Consider the following 13,300-nt stretch of genomic DNA (forward strand, 5'->3'; position numbering starts at 1 on the left):
TCTGAAATATCTAGTTAGAAATATCCAAGAGGCAGTTGGTGATACAGGATTGAATTTCAGGAGAGCTTAAAGCTGTTAGTCCCCATGAGATGATAAGCCCATGAGAATTGATGTGGTTGCTAAGGAAGGGAGTATAAAGGGAGAAGAGAATAAAGTCCAGGGCAGAAACTTAGGGAACAATCAGAGTTAGGGAGCATGAACGAATGATAAGTCTACAATGGAGACTGAGGAGTATGCAAGTGGGTAGGAAGAAAATATAAGGGAAGAAAAGAAAACTGCAAAAAAGCAAAGAAGAACAAAAGTTTTGTGTTTAAAATGAAGCTGGTAGGCAGGACTTCTGTCTATCTTTACTGTACTTCCATTTTGCTAATAATTAAGTATTTTACTTGGATTTAATATACTTAAAATTTGAGATGTTAATCTTTTGTTTTATTTTGCCCTTCCCCCAATATCCCTATTCCTATAATAGTTAGCAAAATTAAGCCTTCTAGAAAACAAAATTGCAACTATGAAGCTAGAACAGAAGTCTTGGGAAGACCAGAGTGAAACACTGAAATCACAGCTTGCAGCTTCCCAGGAAAAGGTAAAGATTTCTTACTCCCACCCACCCCCTCTCACCTGGCCTTATCACTACATCTTTTACATATATTATTTTATTTCATTCACTAAAAAGAAACAGTGCAGACAGGTCAATTGACAAAATAATACATATGAATACTTTCCCACAAAATATCTTTAATTACATATTTCTAAACCCTTTCCAGTCACATTTATTTTAAGCAATATTTGGCATAGTTATAGTACAATGGAAGAATTTCCAACCCCCTTCTTCAAAATTTCTTGTCCTAGGGATCCTAATTAACAAAATATGAGAGCAATAAATGCATAAATGTGCTTATGCCCTTACCTGAATTTCCATTTGGCAAGGATAGCTTATAGTCATACTTTTTACTATTTATACTTTCTTTTAAGTTCTCAGGTCAAAAATTTAATTAATTTTATTTTAAGTTATTTTATACAAATATACTAATATGTTAATGTATTAAGAAATCTATTAGGTCTTAAACAGCATATGATAGTTATTGTTACCAGCAACTCCAAATCCAACCAATAGATGCTTAGAACTATCAAATATGTTTATTATGTCATGTTAATAAACAAAAGTGATATTTATTTTAAAAATTGTTTCCTTACCTCATGGTCATTGATTATATTTCTAGCTTCAATCTCTCTCATGAGCATCATACCATATTTTCAACTCCAGGTGTACCTCTCCACCTAGATAGTTCTGCCACCTGGATGATTCATTTTCTTTACCCAAAAACCTGCTCTTTATCCTGATTTCCCTCTTTCTGTTAAAATATTTCTTGAAAATTTCAAAATCAGTCTTTTTTCTCCTCTCTTTCCCTTTATATTTAATCAGTTGCCAACTGTCATCATTTCTATCTCCATATTTCTCAGTTCACTCCCTTCTTTTCTATTCCCTTTGACACCTTCCTAGTTCAGATCTCTGTTAGCTCCCTAACATGTTTCACTAACTCATTTTTTCTTCATGGTATTGCCAGATTAATTTCCATGATATATAAACATGATCACAGATCTAGTCACTGCTCAAAAATCCTCATTGGTTTTGCCTAGTGAGTGAAGTTTAACTTCTTTTTCCTGGAACATTGATCTTCCTCATTATGGTTTTCTAATTTTATTTCGTATTACATTTCTTCTTAACCTACATACCAGCAAAACTAGACTATTCATCATTCCTCCAATTATATTCCATGCTTTTCTACCTGAATATTTGCATGTAGTTTACTTTCCCCTGAATAACCTTCCTATTTTTCCTATCTGTTGAATCTAATCTATATTTCAAGGCCCAGATCAAATTCTACTTTGTTCATAAAGCCTTCCCTGATCCTTCTCCCTTCCCTGAACTTTTTTTTTTTTTTTTAGTGAGGCAATTGGGGTTAAGTGACTTGCCCAGGGTCACACAGCTAGTAAGTGTTAAGTGTCTGAGGCTGGATTTGAACTCAGGTCCTCCTGACTCCAGGGCCGGTGCTTTATCCACTGTGCCACCTAGCTGCCCTCCCTTCCCTGAACTTTTAACACTTTTTATACTTTTTTGTAAGTTTAATTATAAGTTTCTTCAGAGTTGAAACCATGTTGTATCTTAACGTCAGTTCAAGTGCCTTGAAGGTTGTAAGTGCTCAATACATATTTATTTAATTGATTATAATTTTGAATCTATATTAGATTGTTTGGGAACCTTACCAGATAGCTGAGCAATTTTTGTAATGCCACTGCACGTGTCCAACATGTTATCATCACTAAAAATCATTTAATATTACCTAATTATGTATAGCATCAGCCAAATACTCTACAGACAACTTTAGTAGCAAAATCCAGCATTGACAACAAAGCAGAAAAGTTAAAATGATGACTGAACAATATTATAACGTTACATCATCCTAGTAGCAATCTTAGAATGACTAAAAGGCCATTGGTTCTCATCAGAGTAAACTATTGTAGATCACCTGCTCTGTTTCTGCCTGTGTTTATCTGGTTCTGTAGGACAAAGGACTGTCTCTTTTGACATCCATCTAGCACGTTATGTGTTATTAGCCACATCTATGTTAAAGTTTTAGGTGTTTATAAAATATTCACTTAGGAACCTATGAAACTATACTACAATTCCTTTGTTTAGATAGAAAGATAAAATGTATGGGCAAATTAGAGCTTATTTCCTGAATTCATCAAAATGTGGCACATTCTTATTTTCTGCTGAACTAAAAGACAAATTGAAAGTGCTGAATCATAATACAGGTAATTCTTGCTTTACATAAATCGACTTTATGTAAAGAATTCTGAAAATCTGCATTCCAAAAAAACCCAACCTATGTTAAGTTTGTTGTAAAGTACTATTCTCTCTCTTTCCGTCCACACCACCTATCACCAGCTTGTACTGTGTGTCTGTACCCGACCCTCCACATGTCAACTGTCCTCTTCTCTCTATGTCTGTGCACCATATTGTCTGCTTCAGGATCCCATGGATCTAACCCTGCCTCTTCATCCCCACCTCTTCTTCCTCCTCCTGCCCTGGCTTCTCTATCCCTGGCCCCCACATGTCCTTAAACCATGTGCTGGCCCCCTCCCTCCACATGTGGGAGACCCCCTTCCTGCCTCCTTCCCCAGGTCTGGGCAAGTTTGCATTACATAAAAATCTCTTTACATAGATATCTGCACAGAAAAGTTCACTTACATAAACATCAAGAACTGTCTGTACTATGTAGAAGTAGAAGGATCTTGTAAATCACATTGTATTCGTAACTCTATTACTGGAATGTTAAATGATGAAATGTCAAAAGACAGCATGTGTATTGTTAATGAATATAAAGGTACATATTTGTCCTTGAAATTCAGGTTCGGAATTTAGATGATTGTCTCCAGAATGCTAACATTCAGATGTCCCAAATGAAATCCGACCTACAAGTGACACAGCAGGAAAAGGAAGCCTTAAAACAGGAAGTGCTATCACTACACAAGCAACTACAGAATGTCAATGGCAAGGTAATTTCTTCTTCAGCTTAATTTAAATTCATGTTGAAGTGAAATCGAAAAGTACATATGTAAGCTGGCAAAATGATCATTCACAGTCTAAATAATATTAGACCAGGCTTGGAGGAAATTAGGTTGTAAAAAAATGAAAATCTTAATCAAAATAGAAAATACAATTCAAAATACTAGTACATAGTATTAATAGTGAGCTTCTTTGACAATTCATTGTCATTGCTGACAGATGCATTATAAGTGTGATATTACTGGAAAGTAAAGGGGCTGTTGAAAGATTTTATCAACTGAAAGATGATTTTAAGTGACCTGTGATATTACCATTACCTCCAAATCACATTATATATTTGATAGATGTTAGTAATTCAGGATAGACATCATGCTGTTAGCTATGTGTATTGAATTTTACAAATAAAAGGGACTTGAAGCAATAAAACGAATGTTGACTGGATCATTTTATCTATTGATGGCAATTTTAACTGGCTTGTTGTGGTTTGGGTTTCTTCTCCCTGGAATTTTGGTTACCAATAATATTTAATAATGACATTTAATAATAATAGTAGTTATAGTTTTTAATGACTTGTTCACTGCATTCTTTAAATAGATTTGTATGTATGAAACAAAGCAGAACATGATAAAACTAAAGATGATCATTACCTTTCACACTTAACACATAACTTTTCAGAATTCATTTTACCAACCACTTCTGTCCTGAGCCCAAAATAATAATCACCGAAATTCTAAGAAGTATTAAGTTCACAGGGACCAATAATTCTTTCAGGCCATCTATACATAAATTGATATTATTATGAAACTGAAGCTTTCTACACAATAATATTTAGTATTGCACTGAAGGAATTATTTTACCAAAGAATATTTTCAAACAGTGAATTTTAAAACTCCCCATTCCCCTCAAAACCTATGATGATGATGATGAAATTACTATAATGTTCTCATTAGAAAAGAAAGGTAACCATTCATAACTTTGAAAATTATAGTTACTGAGTAACTACAGAAATTTTTTACTAGTGAATTTTAAAGTCTAATACTCTTTCTTTTAAAGAACTGGCTTCCAGAATTGGCTATATGTCCTTCAGGGTTACAGAACCAGCAGAAATTGCTATCCTGGCATAAGTTGGATCATCTGATTAACCAAGAACAGCAGCTATTAATGCAAGAGAATGCAAGACTTCAAATTGTGGTACAGAATTCCACAACAGAACTCATACACTCCCAAGAAAAGGTAACTAGAAAAGTTGCATATACTGACAGGTCATGATTATATTTGAAAAGCATTAAAAGAAAAATTTGGAAATGTTCCTAGGATAAGATTTGAGTAGTATTTGCATCCATCATTTAATAGGATTGGAAGGGAACTTAAAGATCATTTAGGTAATTTGTTGTTAATTTCATGTAATGATTTTAGTCCTAAAATATTTATAAAATATTGGAGAAAGGAAAGTAATTTTTTTTAAAAAAGCTGTTAATGGTAAGAATTTTAAGACAAAAATATGGATTTCTGAAAGTTATTTTAGATTTATTTCTTTATAATTAAACTGTAAAGCACTATATAAATGTCAGTTATGAATTTTCTAAAAATAATGTTTTATTTTCCCCAATTATATGTTAAAACAATTTTTAACATTTCTTTTTAAGTTTTGAGTTCCAAATTCTATCCCTCCCTTCTCTCCACTTCCCTCTCCCTAAGACAGTAAGCAATCTGACATGTTATACATATGCAGTCATATAAAACATTTGTGAATTATTGAGTTCAGTATTATAAGGGAATAAAATTCTATGCAAAGCCCTGATATTTAAATGGTGTTGGTAAAATCCATTAATCAGTTAATAAAATGTATCAAATATCAACTATATGCCAGGCCCTTGCACTGGTGATACAAATAGAAAAGTGGAATAGTTCTTGCCCTAAAGATGCAACTCATGGCTGCTAAAGAAGCAGTACTTTCTTTATATTAAATAATCATCCAGAAAGGATCTTCAGAAATACAAAGATAAATTTCAGAAAGTAGTAAGTGAATATTTGACACAGCTGAACCCAAGGACAGAGAATGGATTCCCCTTTTCCATTAAAAGTGTTCTTTCTTCTTATTGTTTATGGTTAGGTCCACCAGATAGAATCTTTCCTACTTTACCCCAGGAAAAAAAAAATATCTGAACCCATCAAATGCCATAAAAATCTCAGAGCAATCAAAGTTGAGCTTAAAGAAAGAATGCGGGGGCAGCTAGGTGGCACAGTAGATAAAGCACCGGCCCTGGAGTCAGGAGTACCTGAGTTCAAATCCAGCCTCAGACACTTGACACTTACTAGCTGTGTGACCCCTGGGCAAAGTCACTTAACCCCCATTGCCCAGCAAAAAAAAGAAAGAAAGAAAGAAAGCAAGAAAGCGAATAGTTTCAGAAAAGTGTCCCTGTGTTCTGGTCGTGATATATTGTGTGAATGCAATTCCTTTTATGTTTATAATGATAATGATAATGATAATTGGTGATAATGATAATAATGAACACTATGTGCCAGGTATCATGCTAAGTACTTTACAAATATTATCTCATTTGATCTTCACAACAACCCTGGGAGGGGTAGGTACTATTATTATCCCCATTTTGTGGATGAGGAAATAGGCTGAGCCAGGTTAAATGATTTGTCCAGAGTAACTTAGTTAATTATCTGAGTCAAATTCAGGTATTTCTAGACTCAAAGTTCAGCACACTCTATCCATTACAACAAGCTACCCTTTCCTTACAGATTTTAAATGTCAGACTTTCATCAAAGATGTTTTATCTTTCCTTCTTATTCTGGCTGCATTTTCTTTGTGCAAAAGCTTTCTAATTTTATGAATCAAAATCTTTTGTCATTTATAATCTCTTCTATTTCTTGAAATATATGGCCACCTATCCTTCTAATGCCTTTGAAATTAGTTTTTATATGTAGAACATTTATCTGTTTGGAATCTGTGGTGATAATCTGACTAAGATCTCTACCTCAGTAGTTTGTGTTTTGGGGTTTTTAAGCACAGGGCTGGGTGTATTTATATGCTTTTGAGTCCTACTTTTTTCATTTCTTCTACTGAACTACTCTCTCCTGTCTTTTTTTTTTTATAAACATCAGATAATTTTGATAATTATTGCTTTGTAATATAATTTTAGAATGGATAGTTCTAAACCTTTTTTATTTCTCCTATGTTTTTTCTTTAGTATTTCTTTGATTTTTAAAAATTTCTCCCTCAAAATTCTCAACTTTTTGTTTCTTAGTAGGCATTTTTTTTGGTTATTGTTTAGTTTTATAATATAAGGCAGAATGAGGTAGTAGAGTAGACCTGGGTTCAACTCATGTCTCTAACACTTATTATTTGACTTTGTATATTTCATTTAACATTAAGCAACTCCTAATGACTAAATAATATATGGATTTTGATCTTCATTGTTGGAGGAAATTCTCACACTAGGAATTCCTTATGCTGATAAAATCAGAGGTTTTTTGTATTCTAAAAATTAGTTTTTGATATTTTGATTATATAGTACTAAATATGAATTTAAATGCTATCTTTTTTTTTTTTTTTGGTGAGGCAATGAGGGTTAAGTGACTTGCCCAGGGTCACACAGCTAGTAAGTGTCAAGTGTCTGAGGCTGGATTTGAACTCAGGTCCTCCTGAATCCAAGGCCAGTGCTTTATCCACTGCACCACCTAGCTACCCCTATCATTTTTATTATAATGGCATACATACATAATGGACATTGAGTCCTTTAGACTCTCTGAGCCTCAGATTTCTTACCTGTGAAATGAGAGGGTTGGACTCAATGACCTCTAAAGTTCCTTCCAGTTTTTGATCTATGATTCCATGATTTTTTCTTTAAATGTCACTTGGAAGTTGTATTTATTTAAGTCATGTGCATCTTAGGTTAACCTCCATGTATTTTATATACTTTATAGTTATTTCAGTGGCTGTTTTTAAGGACATTTCTACTTTATAATAGGTTAGTCAAATGAATAAACTTGAAGAATTGGAAACAATTCATTTGGAAAATCAAAGCCTGAAAAACAAACAAGTAAATGTAGATGAGCAGATAATGGAGGTAAGTTTTCCACTAATTGGCTTAGCTATGAAGAGTGTTTTATCTCATGTCATACTTATTAACTACAATATTAAGATATTATTATGAACTACAAATTTGTATATGTTTATCTAGCTTGATTATTCAGAGCATTCTACCTATAGAAGAAAATTTTGTATTCCTACACAAAAAACCTAGTTGTGATCAGATTATTTGTTTTGAAAATACCTCATATAGCAGAAACAAAAGAGAGGTAAACAACTACAGCAACGAAGGGAAGCACAATTACCAAAATGTAGTACTACATGGGGGGGGGGGAAACTAGGAAGAAAAAGACAAGAAGTTAAAAACAGTATCAACAAAATAATGACATAGGGTCTATTAAGAGATTTCTTACTAAAAGTACACAAAGAGATAAAGATAAAAGCAAAATTTTAAAGGAAAAGGAACAGATCTGAAATACCACGAAATAAACCCCATTGACACCCTGCTTAAAAATAAATTAATCTATGCTGTAGAATTATGGTGCAGAACGAGAGGACACATAAAAGAGGAGGAGGAATAAGATAAAGGGGAATTTGTGATGTACCGTAATCAAGTCAATAGGAAACAATGATGGGAAAACAACTCTTGTAGGCTCCCAGTAAGAAAAAGGTCTATGAGGTAAGGTAGCAAAAAGGAGGCATAGAAACAAGAAGGAAATCATAGTTTAGTGTAGGGTCTCACTGAAGAAAACTTTCAGGAGGGAAAAGGTATATTTCATAATGGGAGATGGAGAGCTTGCAATAGGTGTAATCTGCAAGGATTTGAGATTTAAAGAGACCACAACTTCAAGAGAATATTGTTGTACCTCCATGGTAGCATCCTTTTTCTAGAAGGAGAATCAGAGCTTGGAGGAGGGTGAAGTGGGCAATGCACATTGGGCAATAGACAATAGGGTTGGAAGACATGGACCTAGAGAAAAGAATTAGTGGTAAATTGGTGAACATTTTTCATGAAAAGGGCATGAGATAGTAATTAACCACATAATCAGGGACACAGAAAAATTTCTACTGTGGGATGATACTTATATCCCCTCTATCTCCTGTGGAAATTGATACATCTAAGAGTAAAGTACAACAGAAAAGGAGGAAAAGGGAACATGATAAACAAGGCAATAACATAAAAGTTGTTTAGAAAAGCAAACTCAAAGTAAGTACCTTAGAAGTAATGATAAATAAATGATAAATGATGATAATTTTTTAAAAATGGCTAGGCACCACAAAAGAAAAAAAATTAATGAAGAGAATGAGGTAAGGAAAGAAATCTTTTTTAGAAAAAGATACAGAACATGAAAAAACCAAACCCTAACAAACAAAAGAAATTGAAAGGGAAAAGAAGGAGGTTTTTTCCTTACTTAACTAAGAGGAAAAAGAGGAGAATTGGCTATCTAAAAAAAAGAAAGAAAAAGGAATTTATAATTTAAGAAAAATTCTAAAACTATAGGAAGGGAGGATTTGAAGGTGAGGGGAAGAAAACCTGTGGAAATAGAATTGCCTTACAGTAAATTAAGATAAAATAAAAAGACAGAGGAAAAGGAAAAAACCCTCATTCAGAAAAATTATGTATCAGAGACAAATGGAGAAAAATATAAGCATAACTTTTATAACTTCAAATGTAAATAGGTTGTTCCAAAAATATAAAATTGAGTGAAATATTGGATAAGAAAAATAAAACCTACACTCTGTTGCTTTCTAGAAACATTTAAAAAGCAAAGGCATACACAGAATAAAAATGAAAGACTAGAACAAAATTTTATCAAGTTAATCCAAAAAAAGCAGAATTTGCAATTTTACTATTTGACAAAGCAAAACAAAAATTTAAAACATAAATAGAGATAAACATGGACATTAGATTATGCTGAAAGGAATTATTGACCATTAAATGCTCTTAGTATCAAATTCAAAAAGGAAAAATTGACTGAATTACAAGAAGGTATAGATAATAATCCAATAATAGCAGGAGAAATTAATGTCTCAATTTTGGAAAAATCTAATAAAGATAAACACAAGGAAAATATAGAATTGAACAAATTATTCAAGAAACCAGAGCTAAGACTTAAATGGCATATTCTAAATGGGACTGCTAAAATATACATGAACTTCTCAGAAGCATACAGAGCTTTTACAAAAATTGACCAAGTAGTTGGTCAGAGATATTGTAAATAAATTTATAAAGTCAAAAATAGTAGACATCTTATCTCACTGGATTAAAGAGTACATGCCAGTGAGTAAGATATTATTAAGACTGGAAATGTAGGAGGGAGCTAGGTTAGGAGGGGCTTTGAATGCCAAACAGAGCATTTTGTATTTGATCTTGTAGGCAATGGAGCCACTGATGTTTATTGAGTAGTGGGAATGACCAAACAATGATCGCCTGGCTTTTCTACAAATAAATTACTCCAAACCTCAGCTGATATCTCCCATGCCTGGAACTCTTTCCCTCTTCAACTCTGCCTACTAACTTCCCTGGCTTCCTTTACTTCCCAACCAAAATCCTATCTTTTACAGGAAGCCTTTCCCAACTCCTCTTAATTATAGTAATTTACTTCCTATTTATCCTGTATATACATATGTGTTTGTTTGTTGTTCTTCTCCATTAGATGGTAAGCTCCTCGAGGGCAGGGACTAACATTTACCTCTTTTTGAATCCTCAACATTTACCAGTGTCTGGAATGTAGTAGACACTTAATAAATATATATTGCTTGCTTGATTACTTGCATAAGCATTCCCATTCCATCATTTTTCTAACAGATTGCTCTCCTATAGTATCCCTACTCTCTTATCTTCAATTTCACTCTTTCTACTGGATTATTCCTATTTCCCTATTGCCTAAAAACATGACTATGTCTCCCCCATCCTTAAAAAACCCTCACTTGTTCCTTTCATCCATAATATCCTATATATAGAGGACTCCACCTTCTCTACTCTTATTCTCTTCTTAATCCCTTACAATTCAGCTTCCAACCTCATCATTCTACCAGAATTGCTCCCTCCAAAATTACCAATGATCTCCTAACTGCCAATTCCAGTGGCCTTTTCCTCAGTCCTCCTCCTCTTCCTCCTTCTTCTTCTTGTGTTACAGTGAGGGTTAAGTGACTTGCCCAGGGTCACACAGCTAGTAAGTGTCAAGTGTCTGAGGCCAGATTTGAACTCAGGTCCTCCTGAATCCAGGGCTGGTGCTTTATCCATTGAGCCACCTAGTTGCCCCAGTCCTCATTCTTCTTGATGTCTTTGCAGCTTTTGACACTGCCAATCACCCTTTTCTCCTTGATACTCTTTTCTCTTCAGGTTTTAAAGATACTACACATTCCTGGATCTCTTCCTTCCTACCTGACCACTCCTTCTTAGTCTCTCTTTTTTTTTTGTTTTTGTTTTTTTTGTTTTTTTAGGCAATGGGGGTTAAGTGACTTGCCCAGGGTCACACAGCTAGTAAGTGTCAAGTGTCTGAGGCCGGATTTGAACTCAGGTACTCCTGAATCCAGGGCCGGTGCTTTAACCACTGCGCCATCTAGCTGCCCCCCTTAGTCTCTTTTGCTAGATCCTCATCCACCCTCCAACTGTAGTTGTCCCACAGGGCTCTATCTTGGTCTCTTTTCTTTCTATTCTACTTCACTTGGAAATCTCATCAACTCCCATGAATTTCATGATTTAATTATCATCTCTATATTGATGACTCTCAAATCTGCCTATCCAACTCTGATATCTCTGTTGACCTCTAGTCTCACATCTCCAACTACCTTTTACATATCTCAAACTGGATGTCCAATAGACATCTTAAATTCATGTCCAAAACTGAACTCATTATCTTTCCTCCTTAGCTTTCAAACCCTTTCAAACTTCCCAATTACTATTGAGGGTACTACCATCCTCCCAGTCCTTTAGGCTCCCAGCCTAAGTCTCATCTTGAATTCCTCACTATCTCTCACCCCAACTCCATTGTTAAGGGCTAAAATTCTAGTTAGTCTGTCTAAGATATATAATGAGTGGTCGCCAATAAATTATAAACTTTAGCAAGAGTTAGACTTTTAGGCATTTATTAAGGAGAATAAGAATTTGGTAAAGAGAGAGAAAGGCCTACATTCATCTATCTATTAAAGGGAGAGCACGTTTCTAGCTCCCTTCTCCGCCAGAGTCCCCAGGAAAGAGAGTGAGAGCAAGCGCCAGTCTCTTCCTTCCTCCTCCCACTCGCCCGCGTCACTTACTGATGCCAAAGAAAAGACTCCTGGTCTTGCCCTCAAAGACCTTCGCTTCATGGGCAGAACTCTTCTACAGTAAGTCTCCAGCAGGTGGCGTCATTCCAATCATTACATCCATCATATCTAAGTTGTTGCTAAAGCTTGTTGATTTCACCTTGCAACATCTTTCAAATAGACCCCCTTTTCTTCTCGGATAATACAATCACCTTGCTTCAGGCCCTAGTCATTTCATGTTTGGACAATTGCAATAACCTGATGATTGGGCTGCCTGCCACACATCTTTCCCCACTCCAATCCATCTTCCATTTTGTTGCTAAAGAGATTTTTTTTTTCTTTGCAGGTCTAGTGGTTCCCTGTAACTTCCAAGATCAAATACAAAATTCTCTGCCATTCAAAGCCCTTAATAACCTAGCCCCACCTTCCTTTCTAGTCTTCTTGCACCTTACACCCTACCATAAATTCTTCTTTTTTTTTTTTGTGAGGCAATTGGGGTTAAGTGACTTGCCCAGGGTCACACAGCTAGTAAGTATTAAGTGTCTGAGGCCGGATTTGAACTCAGGTACTCCTGACTCCAGGGCCGGTGCTCTATCTGCTGTGCCACCTAGCTGCCCCCCTACCATAAATTCTTTTTTTTTTTTTTTTTTTTTTTTAAGTGAGGCAATTGGGGTTAAGTGACTTGCCCAGGGTCACACAGCTAGTAAGTGTTAAGTGTCTGAGGCCGGATTTGAACTCAGGTACTCCTGACTCCAGGGCCGGTGCTCTATCCACTGCGCCACCTAGCTGCCCCCCTACCATAAATTCTTAAATCCTATGATATTGGCCTCTTTTTTGTTCCATGGAGACATTATTGTTTCTTAGCTCCAGCATTTTCTCTGGCAGTTTTCCATGCCTGAAATGCTCTCCCTCCTTATCTCTGCCACTTGGCTTTCCTGATTTCCTAAAAGTCTTGACTAAAATCTTACATTCTATAGGAACCCTTTCTTAATCTCTTAATTCTAATGCTTTCACTTTGCTAATTATTCTCTATTCATCCTGTAGATAGATTGTATGTTTTTTTGCTCGATGTTCCCCTTATTAGGTTGTGATCTCCTTGAGGGCAAGTACTGTCTTTTGCCTTTCTTTGTATCCTCAGCTTAGGATAGTTCTTAGCATGTAATAGGAACTTAATAAATGCTTATTGATTGACTGATTGACACTGTATACAGAAGCAAAAGAGTACAGTAGGCCAGTGTTTGATAAACCCAAATATCCTAGCTATTGTGACAAGAACTCAGTATTCCATAAAAACTGCTAGGAAAACTAGAAATCAGTCTGGAAGAAACTGGGTCTAGACCAACATCGCACATTGTATATGAAGATAAGCTCCAAATGTATACATGACTTAGACCCAAGGGATAACATAATAAATTAGAGAAGCAATGAAGATTACA

At 35.0% G+C, this 13,300-nt stretch overlaps 1 protein-coding gene across 1 annotated transcript in view; it reads left to right on the forward strand.

The window, feature by feature from the left end:
* NIN (ninein) overlaps nucleotides 1–13,300 on the forward strand; it is a 165,046-nt gene that overhangs the window by 131,660 nt on the left and 20,086 nt on the right. Inside the window, 4 exon segments of the mRNA XM_043989230.1 lie at nucleotides 470–583; nucleotides 3,415–3,561; nucleotides 4,625–4,804; nucleotides 7,555–7,653. Coding sequence (XP_043845165.1) covers nucleotides 470–583; nucleotides 3,415–3,561; nucleotides 4,625–4,804; nucleotides 7,555–7,653 — 540 coding nt within the window.

The sequence above is a fragment of the Dromiciops gliroides genome, chromosome 2 (assembly GCF_019393635.1).
Source record: "Dromiciops gliroides isolate mDroGli1 chromosome 2, mDroGli1.pri, whole genome shotgun sequence".
In the NCBI taxonomy this organism is placed as follows: domain Eukaryota; kingdom Metazoa; phylum Chordata; class Mammalia; order Microbiotheria; family Microbiotheriidae; genus Dromiciops; species Dromiciops gliroides.